Source organism: Solanum verrucosum, unplaced genomic scaffold (genome assembly GCF_900185275.1).
Source record: "Solanum verrucosum unplaced genomic scaffold, falcon-dt-bn FXZP01000165.1, whole genome shotgun sequence".
Classification (NCBI taxonomy): domain Eukaryota; kingdom Viridiplantae; phylum Streptophyta; class Magnoliopsida; order Solanales; family Solanaceae; genus Solanum; species Solanum verrucosum.
The window spans coordinates 2,285,503-2,300,916 of NW_026020340.1; the positions used below are offsets into that span (position 1 = coordinate 2,285,503).

Consider the following 15,414-nt stretch of genomic DNA (forward strand, 5'->3'; position numbering starts at 1 on the left):
CGTAGTACTAAGCTAAGAGTCTTTCGAAAACAACTCCACTATCTCACAAAGATAGAGGTAAGGTTACATAACTTCTTACCCTTCCCAATTACACTAGATATGTTGTTGGCAATATAGTATTGGGGTATTAAATCATATGGGTTGAATGGATGTGATGTAATGTAATACTCCCTCCGTCCCATTTTATGTGAGGTAGTTTGACTCGGTACGAAGTTTAAGAGAGAGAGGAAGACTTTTAAGACTTGTGGTCCAAAATGAATGATAGAAATTTGTGTGGTTGTAAATCATTTCATTGAGGGTAAAATAAACATTTTATAGTTAAATTGTTACTTAATATAGAAATGTGTCATTCTATTTGGAACTGACTAAAAAGGAAAGTAAGTCGTATAAATTGGGACAGAGTAACTATAACATATTGTAGTATGTGCCTAACTGATAACAACTTTTCAATTTTGTCGTGTGATGTGGATGGTTTTTTCCACGATGTATCCACGTAGGACATAAAGTATTTGAAATGCCATCTAATAATGTGATAGAGATAGACTTGTAGAAATTAGTAGACTAATTGGAATATAATATGTCATTTGGTGGTTCAAAAGGTCGTTAATTGAATGGTTTGTGGTTGGCTGCATGTTCCTTTGAAATTGTAAAAGTGGGGTAGGTCTGAGTAGATTTTCATTCTTATCATGCACAATTTTGATTTGCTGTCAAAGATTCACCAAATTATTGAAAGTAGAAAAGAAGCAGAAATGAAAATTAAAAAAATGGGGCGGTGCGGCTGAGTATAGTTTATTATCCAAGAGAATCATGTATTTCTTTCGTTGACATGAAATTTAAAAAAATATGAAAAGACTTTGTAATATTCCTCAAAAGAGGTCTCTAAACGAGTTTTGAGTTAATAAATGGTGGATCGTTGACTGCTTAAAATGGTGTTTTTTCCTCTATAAATATTAAGTAAAGTGAAACAAAAGAAGTTCCAAAATGAAGAATTCGTAAGAAAAAATTCTTATAAAGAAAATAGTGTGCAGGATGTTAAACTAAACTGCATTTTGTTGTTATGTTTTTGGTGTAATCAATTATACTCAAATGACACTGCCTCTATAGTTGATGTTTTAGACTCATTATAGAAATAGAGTAGGAGTGTCTAGAGTACATTTGTATATAAGGTTTGAGTACAACCCATGTACTCTTGTGATATAATACATCGTTACCATTTTCAAAAAAAAAAGTTCTATTTGACAAAATATCATGTAGTTTGATGGTATATAATTCATTGATCCAACTAATTTCAATTTGCAATGGAAAGGACTACAGTGGGAGTAAAATATACTATGTTTCCAGTGTTCGAGTCCGATCGAAAGGTATCCTAGTTCCTCAAACGAGGATAATAGAGGGATTACAACTATCCACCAAACTGCCTCAATAAATACTATCTACTCTATCCCAAGATCTTACAATTCTGAAAATCCATATTTCTTTGAAAGCAATAAAATCTAAATTAATTAACCATTTAATATTTGATATTCACTATCTCGATTAATTTGAATTTGCATTAGGAAGGACCACTTGTGGTGGAGTAACATGCTCCCTCTTGAAAGTCACTTTGTCCCAGAGACGCAAACCCTATTGAAAAGGTACTAGAGGGCTTGAACAGACCTCGGTCAAGAATAGAGGGATTGCAACCACAAAATTTCGAATATTCCCGTGTAAAATTCATGTCCAAACACAACTTCAATTTCAAAATATCATAACTTCAGAAACTCAAATTTTCAAGCTTCTAACGTCAAAAATTTATGGCCAAACTGGAGCTATATTATAGGATAATAAACAAACAAGAGAATGAAATTTTTGAGGATGCAATTTCTTGTATAACTGAAAACACATTTGTACAGCATAGTAAGATTGTTCAGTAACTGTACTATTCAAGCTGTATTTATATATATATTACAAAAGGTTTTCCTATTCAGAAATTGGTTCTCTCTTAAACATGGAAACTTTTCCTCATTATGAGATCACCAACTTTTCGAAACAAAGCTTTTCTTCTACTACTAACATTTCTATCGCTATCTGAATCCTCGAAAAGATTTGCATTTGGTTTTCCTTCCTCGTCTGCTAAGGCAGGTGAAGACGCTCTTCTACAATGAGATAAGGAATGTGGTGTACGATGCTCTGACTTTGGCGTGACTGAAGTTGGATCAAATATAGATCCCTTAAGTGTCTCCTCCTTTTCATCATCCTTGTTTTTTTCAAGTTTCAGCTCTGTAAGATCAGCCCTGAAAGCTTTCCTGCCTTTATGATCATCTTCATGTTCCTCGACCATTTCACTAGGTACATTGACATTGTCATGAGAAGCTGCATGCCCGTTGATTCTTAGTCGTTCATTTTCTTTAGTGATGAAATGCAGGGCTTCTTCTTTCTCGGACAGACGATCTTTGAGTTGAGAATTTTCATCTCTAGCTAAGCCAGCTGCAGCTTTTGCTGCATTGGCTTCATTTATAGCCTGTTTCAATATGTCCCTCAATTTGAACTTTTCATCCTTGGCTGCTTTACTTGTATCCTCGGCTGCTTTAAGTGACTCTGCAAGCCTTTCTGTCTCGCGTTGAGCCAAACTTCTTTCCTCATCAGCTCTTTTTATACAAGTGATGAACCCCATTTCTTTCCCGTTCCACGCCAAAAGTGACTCCTCGTTCTCTAATCTCAATCTCTCTGCTGTATTTCTGTATAGGTCTGCTTCCTTTTTCGCCTCATCCAAGAGCTTGTGATACTTAGCCTCGGTGTTTCTGATCATCTCTTTCAATTTTCCCTCCTCGTCTTTCACTTGTTCTAACTCTAATTGAGTAGCACCAAGTTTCTCCTTAGCCTCGGAGGCTTCAGTAGCAACTTCCTTCAACGCTAACGCTAAATCATCCATCGCCTTTCTGCTTTTCTCCTCTGCTTCGCTAGCAAACTTAAGTTCATTTTTAAGAAAATTTATCTCATCGTTCAAATTCTTAACCTTCGACAATGCAATTTTCTCCCGCTCTTGTGCATTAGCCACATCCTCCTTTCCCAATGCAAGTTCAAAGTTAAGGCTTTCAAGTTCCTTCTTCACAGAATTCGCAATCTCCCCATTGCTATTATAACCATTCAAACGCCCACTATTACTTCTCTTTGATAAAGAAGCAGAAGCAGAAGCAGCCTCTAACGACTCAATCTTCTTGCGAAGTGAAGCCATCTCAACCTTAGATTCTTCAAGTTCAATCTTAGCACGTTCAAACTGCCTCGTCTGTAACTCAAACGAATCATACATTTTCGACTCAGACAACTTCCTATTCTCCAATTCAACTTCCAATTCTTCAATTTTTTTCTTAAACACAAATAATTGTTCCGTGGCTTTAACTTCAGACGCTTTAACACGGCCAATCTCCTCTCTCAATCCTCCTAACACGACATCTTTTTCAGCTAATTTAACCTCATATTTCTTCACCCTTTCGAGTTCCACCTTCAACGACTCGATATTCTTATCTTTAATCTTCAAATCTTCTTGTGTTTTAGAATGAAATTCCCTCAAAACTTTAAGTTCTGCTATTAGTTCCCCTGCCTTTTTAGGTGATAATCCTTCATTTGCCAACTTTTTCATTTCTCTAATTTCAAGAATTGCTCTATTTTTTTCACCTTCAACAAAATCTAATTGCTCTTTTGTTTCCCTCAACTCCTCTTCAACAAGTCCCATTTGCTCTTTCATAACCAAAACTCTATTATTCACTTGATTCTACAAACACCAAAAAAGAAAAAAAGTCAAAACAAAAACTTAATCCTTCTTTTATGATAAGGGAAACTCGTAATCGCTATCCATTGGGTGCGCACAGGGTAAAACTTCCGTTCCTATGCAATAGCTCGCAAACCACACATGAGAGGTAACTCGCACTGGGCAAGCCCGGTGCGTGCACACAAGCTAAAACCGTCACTCCTATGCAACAGCTCGCAAACCACATAGAATGAGAGGTAACCTGCACTAGGCAAGCTCGGTGCGACGAGCTCGACCCCAAAAGGGAAACCTCTTGCTTTCGCTGACAAGGGGTTTCGAACTTCAGACCTCCAACATAAAAGTCTCAAAACCCAAACCACTTGGCCACCCTTTGGGTCAAAATTTTAATCTTTTTACACAAAACCCAATTCAAAAAATCAAATAAAAAACACAAAAAATAAATAATTACCTCAATTAAATTGTCAATCTTGGAGGGTTTTTTTCTATCAATAGAAACGACAGCGTTTGAATCAATTTGACAACCCAAAGCATCACCTCCACAAAGCTTTGATGCAGAAAATGTTCTTGAAAATCTTGAAGAATGACTTTTTTGTCCAAAATCAATGGACCCAGATCTACAAATTCCTCAAAAACATCAAAAAGATTCAATCTTTAATTATAAAAAATTCAAAAAAAAAAATCAAATTTTTTTTCAAGAAAAAAAAACCCCTAAGAATGGAAAAACCTTAACAAACAAATCCGAGAAAATCTCTCAACTTCAAATGAATTATATACACACAATATACATACATCAATTTAGAAAATATCGACACCCCAAATAAAAATTAAACAATTATATAATGATAATAACAATGAAAAATTATTTTTTTAAAAAATATTAAAATGGGGTTACCTTGATTTTGAACGTAACATTTTTTTCTTGGTTACGTGTTTGAATCTCTTTTTTTCTCTTGGAAAAATCAGCACAAAAACTTAGAAAAATTCTAACTTTTTTTTTTTGTGTGTATTTTTTGAGAAAAAAAAGTTTGTTTTTGAAGGTTTGATGACAAAGTCCGAAGTTGGCGGGGCTTTTGTTTGGTAAAAATAATGTAACGGAAAAAGGTTTTGTAAGAATGAGACAAAGTGAAAGGGACCTATAAAAGGTTAGAAGAAGAAGAATTAGAAGATTTTGGTTGAAATGGTAGAAGATCTATGCGAATTGACTAAATTGCCCTTGGTTAAGGTCAACTTTTGAAAATTTAATGAGTTAATTAATTTGAGATAATAGTTAATTACATGAAGTTTTCAAATGTTTATACTCTGTCCATTTACTTTTACGTGTCACTTTTAACATATCATAAAGTAATAATTATTTTTCCCCTTGTTTTCTCCTTAGCAATTAGCATTAATTATTTATTCTTCAAATTAATATGGGTATTATGGTCAAATATTTATGTCAATTGTTGTTGGTTAAGGGCGTGCAAAGTTTAAAGTGAATAAGTAAAAGTGAACGGATAAAATATTTCACTTGCAAATATTGAAGTTATTGTTTTTGTTATGACGACTATGGTGTTTTGGGATAGTTTAAACGTATCTTGATTGGTTTTATGAGATATCGATTACTTCTCATCAACATAAATATCAGGTTTGCCATTTACTAAGTCGTTGATAGAGGATCTCCAAAGAAGAATAGAAGAAGTCTTATAATGTATGTTGTGTATGTCTTAAACGACAACATATTTCATTTCTTATCTTAATAAAATACAGTTGAAAAAAGGAATGTTGAGGAAGAATATATGTATATATTATACAACTTTTCCAATCGATCAACGATTAAAAGATTACACGAAGATGAGTAGCTTCAAGGTGGACCGGTGGGTAGAAGATTTTTGCATACATGGTTGGGATCCGTGTGAATTGACTAAATTGTCCTTGGTTAAGGTCAACCTATGAAATTTATGAGTTAATTAATTAACACAACCTCCACCAAAAAATTGTTATAATTAATTACATGAAGTTTCAAAGGCGTTTACGTTTCATTTGCAAATACTGAGGTCATTATTTTGCAAGTTGAAGTGTGGACATAAAATTTTGAGTTACTAGTGGATGTACTATTTGAATTTCAACACTTTGTATGGATGATTATTACAAATTGTTTCATAGTATATTATATTAGAAAATTTTAAATAAATTTTATAGTGTTAAGAGTTAATTAATTTCTATCCTTATTATTTTTTTAAATTACAAAAATTCCTTAAATTTAGTGGAATTTAGATACATCCCAAAATGTCACGATACATCGCATTTCGGTTTTGGATACATCACTCAACGTTCCAATACATCGCGTAGCTGATACATCGTGTATATCCTGATACATCGCATAAAGTGATATATTTGACCGATACATCGCGTAAAGTTATGTATCCGAGAATACAAAAGAGTAGGGATTTTGGTAATTTTTTCAGATGGTAAAGAATTTTAGAAAATACAATAAAATAAGTTGTGTATTTAGGTAATTTTTCCATCATATTAATATTGTATTATATAATATTATTATGGTGGATATAATATTAAAATAAATTATATTATTTTATGTCGATACATAAATATCTCATATCCACAATTTGAAAGATAAACCTATAAAAAAGTAATATACAAAATGGAGTTCCTATATTGATGAGAAGTTTGATTTTTCACCTTATAATATTGTCCTCGAATATCCCCTACCGGGAAAAAAAAAGGAAAAAGTTTCAAGTTTATTACATAATAGAAATGATGTATGGAACGGGTAATTCAATCAATATAAAATCATTTCATGTGACGTATAGAGTGAAATGTGAATAGTTGATATTTGAAATTTAAGATTCTCTTAAAATAGAATTTCAAACATAGAAACTATATAAGTTTTTTTATAAATGTTCTTACTTTGTATCGATGAAAAATATATGAGATGGACATATTCAATGAAGGTAATAGAGGATTGATTATAATAGTTTATGTTAACCTTCATGAAAGATGCAAAAGCCAAATATTTAATTATAAGCTTTCATTAACCCCTAAAGCCATATATAGTATTATTTTATATCAAATTATCTGTTGTGATTTTTAATAATAGTAATTAATTAAATTATGGTTATTTTAGAAATTAAAGATAAACTTACTTATTTTTCTCACTTTACCCTTTGTAGTAATTATTCTTAACCAATACAAACACATTAATACAGTAAATATTTAATTAAAATATATTTCATAACTTAAGATAAAAATAATAATAAAATAGTCAATAAACCCTCCATTTTAATTTTTAAAAGAGACATGAAAAAAGATATAACACGATAAATAATTTGAGATGGAAAGTACTTTATAAGATTACAATTGTGTGATTAGTTATAAATTATAGATTTTTGAGTTTATAATTTTATTTTATTAATAAAATAAAAGGAGACATGGAGAATGCTTAGAAGTTGAGAGAAGTCTGACTTTGTCTAGGGGCCGGCAAACATGACGTTGAAATTTGTTTTAATTAATATTTAGTTTAATAATGGATTAATTTTAAATTAATTATTATAATCTCTAATAAGTATTGTGATTTGTAATTAATAAATTTTGTGAGTTTTGACCATACAATTGGGTTGTGTTACCTACTTAATAGGAAATTATATTTTTAAAAAGTCAGAAAATATCAATTTTGAAGAAATTTATTGTGGCGGCACGTCTATGTCAGGTTCCCGTTGATGTTACTGGGTCTAAAAGTTTTTTTTTTTTTAATTCGGTGTTCGATATTAATATTAGAGCTCTAATTAATTTAAATTTGCATTCATGTAATATCTATTTTTTATATGATCATTCAACTAATAGTTAATATCTCAGAAAGTTAATTTATTTGTAAAAGAAAAATGGAATTAAGAAGAAAAAATGACTTTCTGAAATAATAATAATTGATAGTTAAGTGATCGATGAAAAAATCAACCTTACCAATTACATGGCTATTACACATTGTTTCATAATGTGTCGTACTTTCTTGTTTTAATGAATACAATTGAATAGCTTATATCGTTTTTCACCGTTAAAGGATAATACTACAAGAAGAAGAAAAAATAGGGTATGGTATAGTAACTCTATATTAAGGTAAGATAAATAATAAAGTATGATTATTAACTAATAAGTCAATAAAAATGATAAAAAAAGAAGAAGATGTAACTACACCAAATTAGTCGTTACATGAAACAAGACATTTCATTGTTTCATAACGATGAATTTAACAATGCGATACAATAAAATTTAAATAAATATTATATATATTCAAACTAAATGGCAACCATCCAAACATACTTAATGCTTACACAAAATTGGGAAAAATCAAAGATTCTGTATAAATAATAGTGTCTTGAATAGTATGTGTAAATATATCATCATCATTCAATGGCCATATTCGATTTTTGCATAATTCAAATGCTCCATGGGATATTCTATTATATACCACATTTCCACAATTTGTTCTTGAACTAAGTAACACTTGCTCATCTGAAAACATGTATATTGGTATTATAAACACAATTCCATTACATGGAATAGTGAATCAAGAAAGGACAACAAATTTTTTTTCTATTATACCCTTATTTAAATAAAGTTGTCATAAATAAAGTAAATAAACTTATGAACTTTTCAACATTGATTAGTTATCTTGAGTTAATTTATTTTGGAATTGTAAATTGTACTATAAGGATAAAATTGTAACTTCACTATGCTAATCATTGTTGTCTTAATCTGTGTGTCATTTCTAAAGTGGACAACTAAATAGGGACGGAGGAAGTAATAAACAAGGGTAGGAAACTTTATTTAATATATAACTCTAAAACTCTCTATATTGAAAATATATAATAAGGCACTGCTAATTATAATACCAACAAGCTAAATTAAACTGGGATTAGAAAACCTAATTAAATAAAGGGCAAATTACATAAATCACATACTTTTAAGGCAAAATTATAATTTATCCCTTAAAAGTTTATAATTACAGAAATCCCTCAAACGGATACAATAATATAAGCGCTGATACATTAATCTGATGCGCGAGATATAATAATATAAGTACTGATACATGCACGAGATACAATAATATAAGTGTTGATACATTAATCTGATGCGCGAGATACAATAATATAAGCGCTGATACATTAATCTGATGCGCGAGATACAATAATATAAGCACTAATACACTAATCTAATGCGCGAAAATGAGGGATTTTGGAGATTTGTAAAACTTATAGGGGATAATGATAATAAGTAAACTAAAAAGTGGAATTTCTGTAATTTTTCCTTAAATAAATACAAAAAATAGTAAGGATTTCTACTCTTGGAATTAAGCTAAATAAATTATTTTCTTAATGAAAATCAAAGAACCCAAATTAACATTTGCCATTTTCTTTTCTCCATTTTTTCATAATTCTATAACATGAGTTTAGGGTCCATAAAAAACAACTACGAAATTGTTGACTTCTTTACTTTGCCTGGTGTTTGGATTATTGTTGGTGTGACATTTTAATATTGATAAAAACATATTATATGTTCATTATGTATCATGTTATTTTCATTATATTGGTAGACATTACATTTGTGCCTCTTTACTCTCATCAATTGTTGAAGAATGTGGTCATTAGTTACAGTAACTTTTGTAACCACCATTATACCCATTAATATTCTACCTCGCTCTTATTCTTGCAACCTATGTAACATATAGGCATATATCTTCCTATTCATTGCAAGGAAGACTCCGTATGAGAAAGAATGCAAGAAAGATGACAAAATATTGTAGTCAAAGAGAGAATTGGATTCACTATACAAAATAGTGTGATTACACCATTGATCATCAACTTTCTTTCAAGATTTTCCAACCCACTGGCTAGAGCCATCATCACCTACACTTAGATGTGACCTTAACAAGGAATTAATATGAACTACCTTCCATAGAGTATTCATCTAGTAGCATACAAGAAAGTAATTTTATAGAAAGGGTTTTCAGTCTTGGTGAAAAAAATTCTAATAATTTGAATTTTATCACCAACCCTAAGATTGTATTTTTTTCAAGCAATCTAACCCTAGGTTAGTGATTCTAAGTAGAATATCCTCAAGCTTCACCCCTTACTCTTTTGTCTTCAAATCGTGGCATGTTGCATATCACTCCATTTTCCATTTTGACCGATACAATCTTCATCAGATAGTGTTTTTTCAAACACTATTTCATCCTCATTAACCCTGAAAAGAAGTTAGGAAATTGCTTAATTAATTAATCAAAACAAATTAATTTATGATGTATACTTGACTTCATGAGAATATTTAAAATTACAACAAGAGTGATCAATGAGTGGAAGTTAATACTGAAACTCTTAAAACTATAGTGTTTCCAGACAAGGTTAGAGGAATTATAACCATCTCCCCACACCTCCGATCCCCACACTTTATGGACAGTTTCATAATCTTTTATTCGGGATTGAGGAAACTATCTCGAAAGATACAATCTTGAAGACATTTTTTCTTCAGGAGCTTGCATGGTGCACATGCTCTTGTATCTGCCATTGATATATATTCGGAGGACTTTTATTTTAAATTTTTCTTGATTTATGAATTGAATTGGAGGAGAGGGGTTTATATAGGTAATGGAAACTGAATTCCTCATACCGACACCAATTTGATGTTGAATTTTTTTTTGATAAAATAAACCTGATTTCATATGGAAAAAAATTTATCCGAATTTATTTATTTTTGTCACCAAAAATTAAAAATAAAACCTTTATCATTAATTAATTTGGAGAACACTGAGGTATGGGCTCGTGATTAGTTCAAAAGCTAACTCACACTCAAAATTACATTAATACAATCATATGTTGTATTATGTATCGTATTTACTGTTACATAATACCATACATCAACAATTTGAATGATAATAATTTTAACATTAATTTTACAAATTTTAAAAAATTACTTGTGTTTTTTCCAATACTTAGTACATATAATATAATGTGATATTTTAATATGATATAATGCATTTAAATCAACAAACACCTAATAGTAATGTTATTACTTATATTGTTAATGATTAATTCAAGTCAATAAGATGTTAATATGTTTTGCAAAATATTACCTTGGATCTTGTTGTGAAAAACCTTATTTGCTAATATAAATATTTGAGTAGTTTAATTCATGGTATAAAACATTTCCATTCATAAAGGAAACAATCTTTCTTTATTTTTGTTTATAAAACTTTGTACTTTTTTACTACAAACTTTAATAATTTCTAAGTAAAGATTAAAGGAAAAACTACCTAATCAGACATACTTCACTATGTGTTAAAATATTATGTATATTACCATTAATTAAGAGTTTCTTATGTATCTTGCACTTAAATACATGTATTTTTGTTACCATATACACAAAAATAGGGAGAGAAGCGAGCGAGATTGGGAAGGGAGGCGAACGACATTCGTGTGTATCCCCGATACATGCGAATCAAACTATAGATACACACTAGATCCATGTATCTATATGTATTTGGAGAGATTCGCATGTATCTGAGATATTAGATACATAGGCGAGTGACGAACGAGATGGGTGAGAGATTTGCTATGTATTCCAAATACATGTGAATCCACTTGAATACAATGTATCTAGAACAAATTACACCTAAATTTGATCTTATGTATCAGAGATACATGTATTTGGACGTATCTAGAAGCAACAAAATCTGATAAGATACGTAATATTGCAAACTAGAGCTAAGTAATTAGATCCTATTACGTTCCCCAAAATTGAATTATAAAATCTCTATCAAACAATTTTTGGGGCCCAAAAATTTTGAGGGTCTAAACCAAAGGATTTACTGGCCTCACCACATGGCCCCACCGAACATGGATCTATTACACTATGTTTCGTTTGGCATGGTCTTGATTTTTCTCTTCCAAAACAATTTTATTGATTCAATACAATAGGCGAAAAGATCGTGCAGTTTCCTATCGAGACAAACTCTCAACGGACTACTTTTGCCACAATCACCACCATGCTACCTAACCTAAAGGAGGAATAATTGCCCCAAAAATTGATAAAGAATCTCATTTTTTGGTAGAATCGAAGAAAACTGAATAGGGGTCGAGACGTTGACTCAAGGGTCCCACAAATAGTTGTCTATTACACGGCTTACTAAACTAACATTTTTAATGATATTTTAGAACTCTAAATTTGATTATACTACTTTATGTAGTTATTCAACCCTAAAGGTAATATGAAAAAGATATAATATGTAAGACTTGTTCGTTACAATGGACAAATAAAATAAAGGGAAAAAGGACAAATATATCCTCGAACTTTCGAAACGGAGGGAGTATGTTTTTCCGCCCCAAAACAATGCACATTTGAGTGTTGATAGATCTATCAGAGACATCATCTAGGACAAACAAAATTACTCAAAGACATGTTTGAATGAACTTTGCCAACATTTTACTGTCTCCGACTATTTTTATTTGTCCATTATACAAAAAATAAACGTCTACTTTTGCTTGACATAGACATACTATTTACATGTACAATTCAGTTCATCCAGGAAGTAAAAGTCAGTGAAATCCAAAACTTTTTCCTGGAATTTCATCTGCAAGTTCATCTGCTTGAGTGTTGTATGGATTTCACGAATTCTTGGATGAGAGATATCCCCTCCCAGAAAATAATGCACCTTATTTTCAATCTCTGTCCAACTATACGCCGGTTGCTTTCTGATCCCATGTTCTTTCATCAACCCTCTCACTCTCGTGACCTCGCCCCACATACCTGCTTCAGCGTATATGTTAGATAACATAATGTAAGGCCCTGAACTATCACCGCCTAATTCCATGACTCTCGTTCCAGCAAGCTGTCCCAGTTCTACATTGGAATGAGCGCGACATCCAGCAAGAAGGGCACCCCATGCTGCTAAATCAGCTTGAAAAGGCGATTCTTGGATAATGTTGTAAGCCTTGTCTAGCTGACCTGCTCGTCCAAGTATATCAATCAAACAAGCGTAATGCTCTGGTCTTGGAGTAATGTTGTAGTTTTTCATCATTGAATCAAACCACGAGACGCTCTGACTAACCAACCCTGCATGAGCACAAGCAGATAATAAGCTGAGGAATGTTATACCATCTGGTTCACATCCTCTGAGAACCATTCGTTCCAAAAATGCAACTGCTTTCTTGTACAACCCGTGCTGTGCAAATGCAGCAATTATAGTGTTCCATGAAACGAGGTCTGGGCTTGTGATAAGTTCAAAAGCTAACTCACACTCAAAAATGCTGCCACATTTGCTATACATAGTAATCAGAGCATTACACGCGGAGACATTGGAGTCCGCCCCATGTTTAATAACAACTGCGTGAGTTTGTCTACCAGCTACAGGAGATGCGAGAGCAGCACATGCAGAAAGAACTGAAGCACATGAAGATTGATCTGGTCGAAGAGACATCCTAAGCATCTCGACCAGTAACTTGAGTGCCTCTTCGCTGTGTCCGTTTTGTGCATAACCTGTGAGATACCAATTGAATCAATACAGAGAATATAGTGGATTCACACCTGATAAACAAATTACATTAAGAAGTCGTCACATATACAATATGCTGATATACAGATACTCAAGCTTGGCTCCGCTAGCAAGTAAGCATTCCAACTTTGAGAGTTAACATCTAGACACCTTAACTTGCAACTAAATATTCCAACTCGTTCCCACTGTGTCTCAAGGATACATGACGTTAACATGACACATAATTTTGGAGTTTCCTAGATGATCATTTTGTAAGTTTAGTGTTCAACTAACACAATGGAGACAAGCTAAAGTCTCTAGATGTGCATACCTGAAATCATGGCATTGTAAGCAACGTTATCTTTAAATAGTATTCCATCAAACAGAATCCTTCCTTCCTCCACCCGCCCCTCCTTGCAGTACCCAACAACCATCGCTGTCATTGCAACCACATTCTCATTCTTATCTGGCATTTTTTGGAACAGTTCCTTTGCCTCATCGAAACACTCGTTCTCTACATACCCACTAATCATCACAGTCCATGAAACCTCATTTTTATGCGGCATACGTTCAAAAAGTAACCTTGCCTTATCAATCTCACCTTTCTTCATATACCCATCAATCATTGCAGTATAAGAAATGACATTCTTTTTTGGCATCTCATCAAACAACCTCGCTGCTTCCTCCATCATGCCATACTTACAATAACCTGAAATCATCGCGTTCCAGGACCCAACATTCCGCTCAGGCATAGTTCTAAAATACATAGTAGCATCATCAATGCAATCGTTTTCCACACAACCCGCAATCATTGAATTCCAAGACACTACAGTCATCTCTGGAATTGATACAAAGAGTTTCTTTGACTCATTGAGATACCCATTTTGCCAATAGGCCGTAATCATTGAATTCCAAGAAATTACATCTCTCTCCAACATTTCATCAAACACCTTCCGGGCATGTTGAAGTTTACCCTGTCGTGCCAATTTGTTGATCCTGATGTTGCTCGTGTACACAAGTTGAGATGATTTGGGGGGTTTTCTGGTAAGGCGGGAAGTATAACGTTCAAAGGTAAGGAAGCAATGGAGGAATTTTTTGAGCTTGGAGCTCGGAAAATGGCGTACAATCATTAAAGATATGAATGAAATAAACAGTTTTATGGGTCAGTAACTAACACACATGAAGTTGTTTGAGTTAGGGGTAACGTCCGCGCGTACAATGTATTATGTGTTTCAATTTTGCTCAACATAATGTGAGCTATACTCCACGAGGAGTCAAATCAAAGCAACTATTTTGCTCAACATAATGTGAGCTATACTCCACGAGGAGTCAAAACAAAGCAACTACTAAGAGACAAGTCAATTACTCTTTCTAAGAATTGCATATGCAAGTTGATATATCACACCCCACAAAGAATACTTCCTTAAACATTGTTTAACTTGACTAAGGATAAATACAACGATACCAACCATTCAATGGCAAGCACAAAGGCTTCATCCTACTTGAATTCATCATACAATGATAGCAACCATTCAATATCAAAACTCGAATTTGACCCAAAAATTGTATCCCACAGCTAATAGCAAAGACTATGAACTCATGGATATACAAGTTGAAGAGAGACAATATTACCAAATAGTAGTTGAACTAACCATTAGATGCAAATTTTGAAACATTGTTCAACACCAGAAGTGTGACAACAAAAACATCAAGAGAGATTCAAACAGATACTACGACTTTCTGCCCCCCAAACAGAACAACAATTACAGCACACCTCCATCCCACCTTACAAAAATAAGCATCAACATAGAACATTATCCCTACTATTAGATTTCATTACCAACTTTTTAAGTCTTCACAAAAAAAAATCTAAAAAAAGCAACAATAAAACTGCCATGGTTGATCAACTTAAGCACGCTCGCCCCTGATACGCCTAGCAAGCTGAATGTCCTTGGGCATAATGGTCACACGCTTGGCATGAATGGCACAAAGATTGGTGTCCTCAAACAGACCAACCAAGTAGGCCTCAGCAGCCTCTTGAAGAGCTAACACAGCATGACTCTGGAAACGCAGATCAGTCTGAAACCAAACGAGACACACAGAGAACCAATTAATCAAACACGTAAACCATAAGAGCATACACCCCAAT

At 32.8% G+C, this 15,414-nt stretch overlaps 4 protein-coding genes across 7 annotated transcripts in view; all 4 read right to left on the minus strand.

Annotated features, from left to right (window-relative positions):
* The window catches only part of LOC125837185 (protein DETOXIFICATION 27), a 226,157-nt gene that overhangs the window by 50,823 nt on the left and 159,920 nt on the right, over window positions 1-15,414 (minus strand). The gene's annotated exons all lie outside the window — the stretch shown is intronic.
* Window positions 1,873-4,729, minus strand: LOC125837174 (putative WEB family protein At1g65010, chloroplastic). 3 transcript variants are annotated; one of them, XM_049516318.1, is made up of 3 exons: window positions 4,641-4,729; window positions 4,197-4,362; window positions 1,873-3,751 (listed from the first exon to the last, which is right to left on the minus strand). In XM_049516318.1, the coding sequence occupies exons 1-3, from the start codon at window positions 4,658-4,660 to the stop codon at window positions 1,982-1,984; spliced, it is 1,956 nt and encodes a 651-aa protein (XP_049372275.1). In that variant the 5' UTR covers window positions 4,661-4,729; the 3' UTR covers window positions 1,873-1,981. The 3 variants fall into 3 exon arrangements, with proteins under 3 accessions (XP_049372275.1, XP_049372276.1, XP_049372277.1); XM_049516319.1 differs by lacking the exon at window positions 4,641-4,729 and adding an exon at window positions 4,473-4,574; XM_049516320.1 differs by lacking the exon at window positions 4,641-4,729 and adding an exon at window positions 4,538-4,557.
* On the minus strand, window positions 12,291-14,395 carry LOC125836987 (pentatricopeptide repeat-containing protein At4g02750-like). Its single transcript, XM_049516125.1, has 2 exons — window positions 13,597-14,395; window positions 12,291-13,270 (listed from the first exon to the last, which is right to left on the minus strand). Exons 1-2 carry the CDS (start codon window positions 14,393-14,395, stop codon window positions 12,291-12,293), a joined length of 1,779 nt encoding a protein of 592 aa, XP_049372082.1.
* Window positions 14,894-15,414, minus strand: part of LOC125837217 (histone H3.3) — a 193,867-nt gene continuing 193,346 nt past the window's right edge. For both annotated transcript variants that reach the window (XM_049516370.1, XM_049516369.1), the window contains exon 5: window positions 14,894-15,344. In XM_049516370.1, coding sequence (XP_049372327.1) covers window positions 15,174-15,344 — 171 coding nt within the window. In that variant the 3' untranslated portion in view covers window positions 14,894-15,173. The remainder of the gene's footprint in view (window positions 15,345-15,414) is intronic.

Bases quoted from the DNA above. Each gene is read 5' to 3' on its own strand.
- LOC125837174 (XM_049516318.1), bottom strand. From the start codon at position 4,660: ATGTTACGTTCAAAATCAAG. The intron at 4,363-4,640 runs GTAACCCCATTT...AGGAATTTGTAG, and splicing joins ATGTTACGTTCAAAATCAAG to ATCTGGGTCCATTGATTTTG. The intron at 3,752-4,196 runs GTAATTATTTAT...TGGTGTTTGTAG, and splicing joins AGATTGACAATTTAATTGAG to AATCAAGTGAATAATAGAGT.
- LOC125836987 (XM_049516125.1), bottom strand. From the start codon at position 14,395: ATGATTGTACGCCATTTTCCGAGCTCCAAGCTCAAAAAATTCCTCCAT. The intron at 13,271-13,596 runs GTATGCACATCT...GGTATCTCACAG, and splicing joins TTACAATGCCATGATTTCAG to GTTATGCACAAAACGGACAC.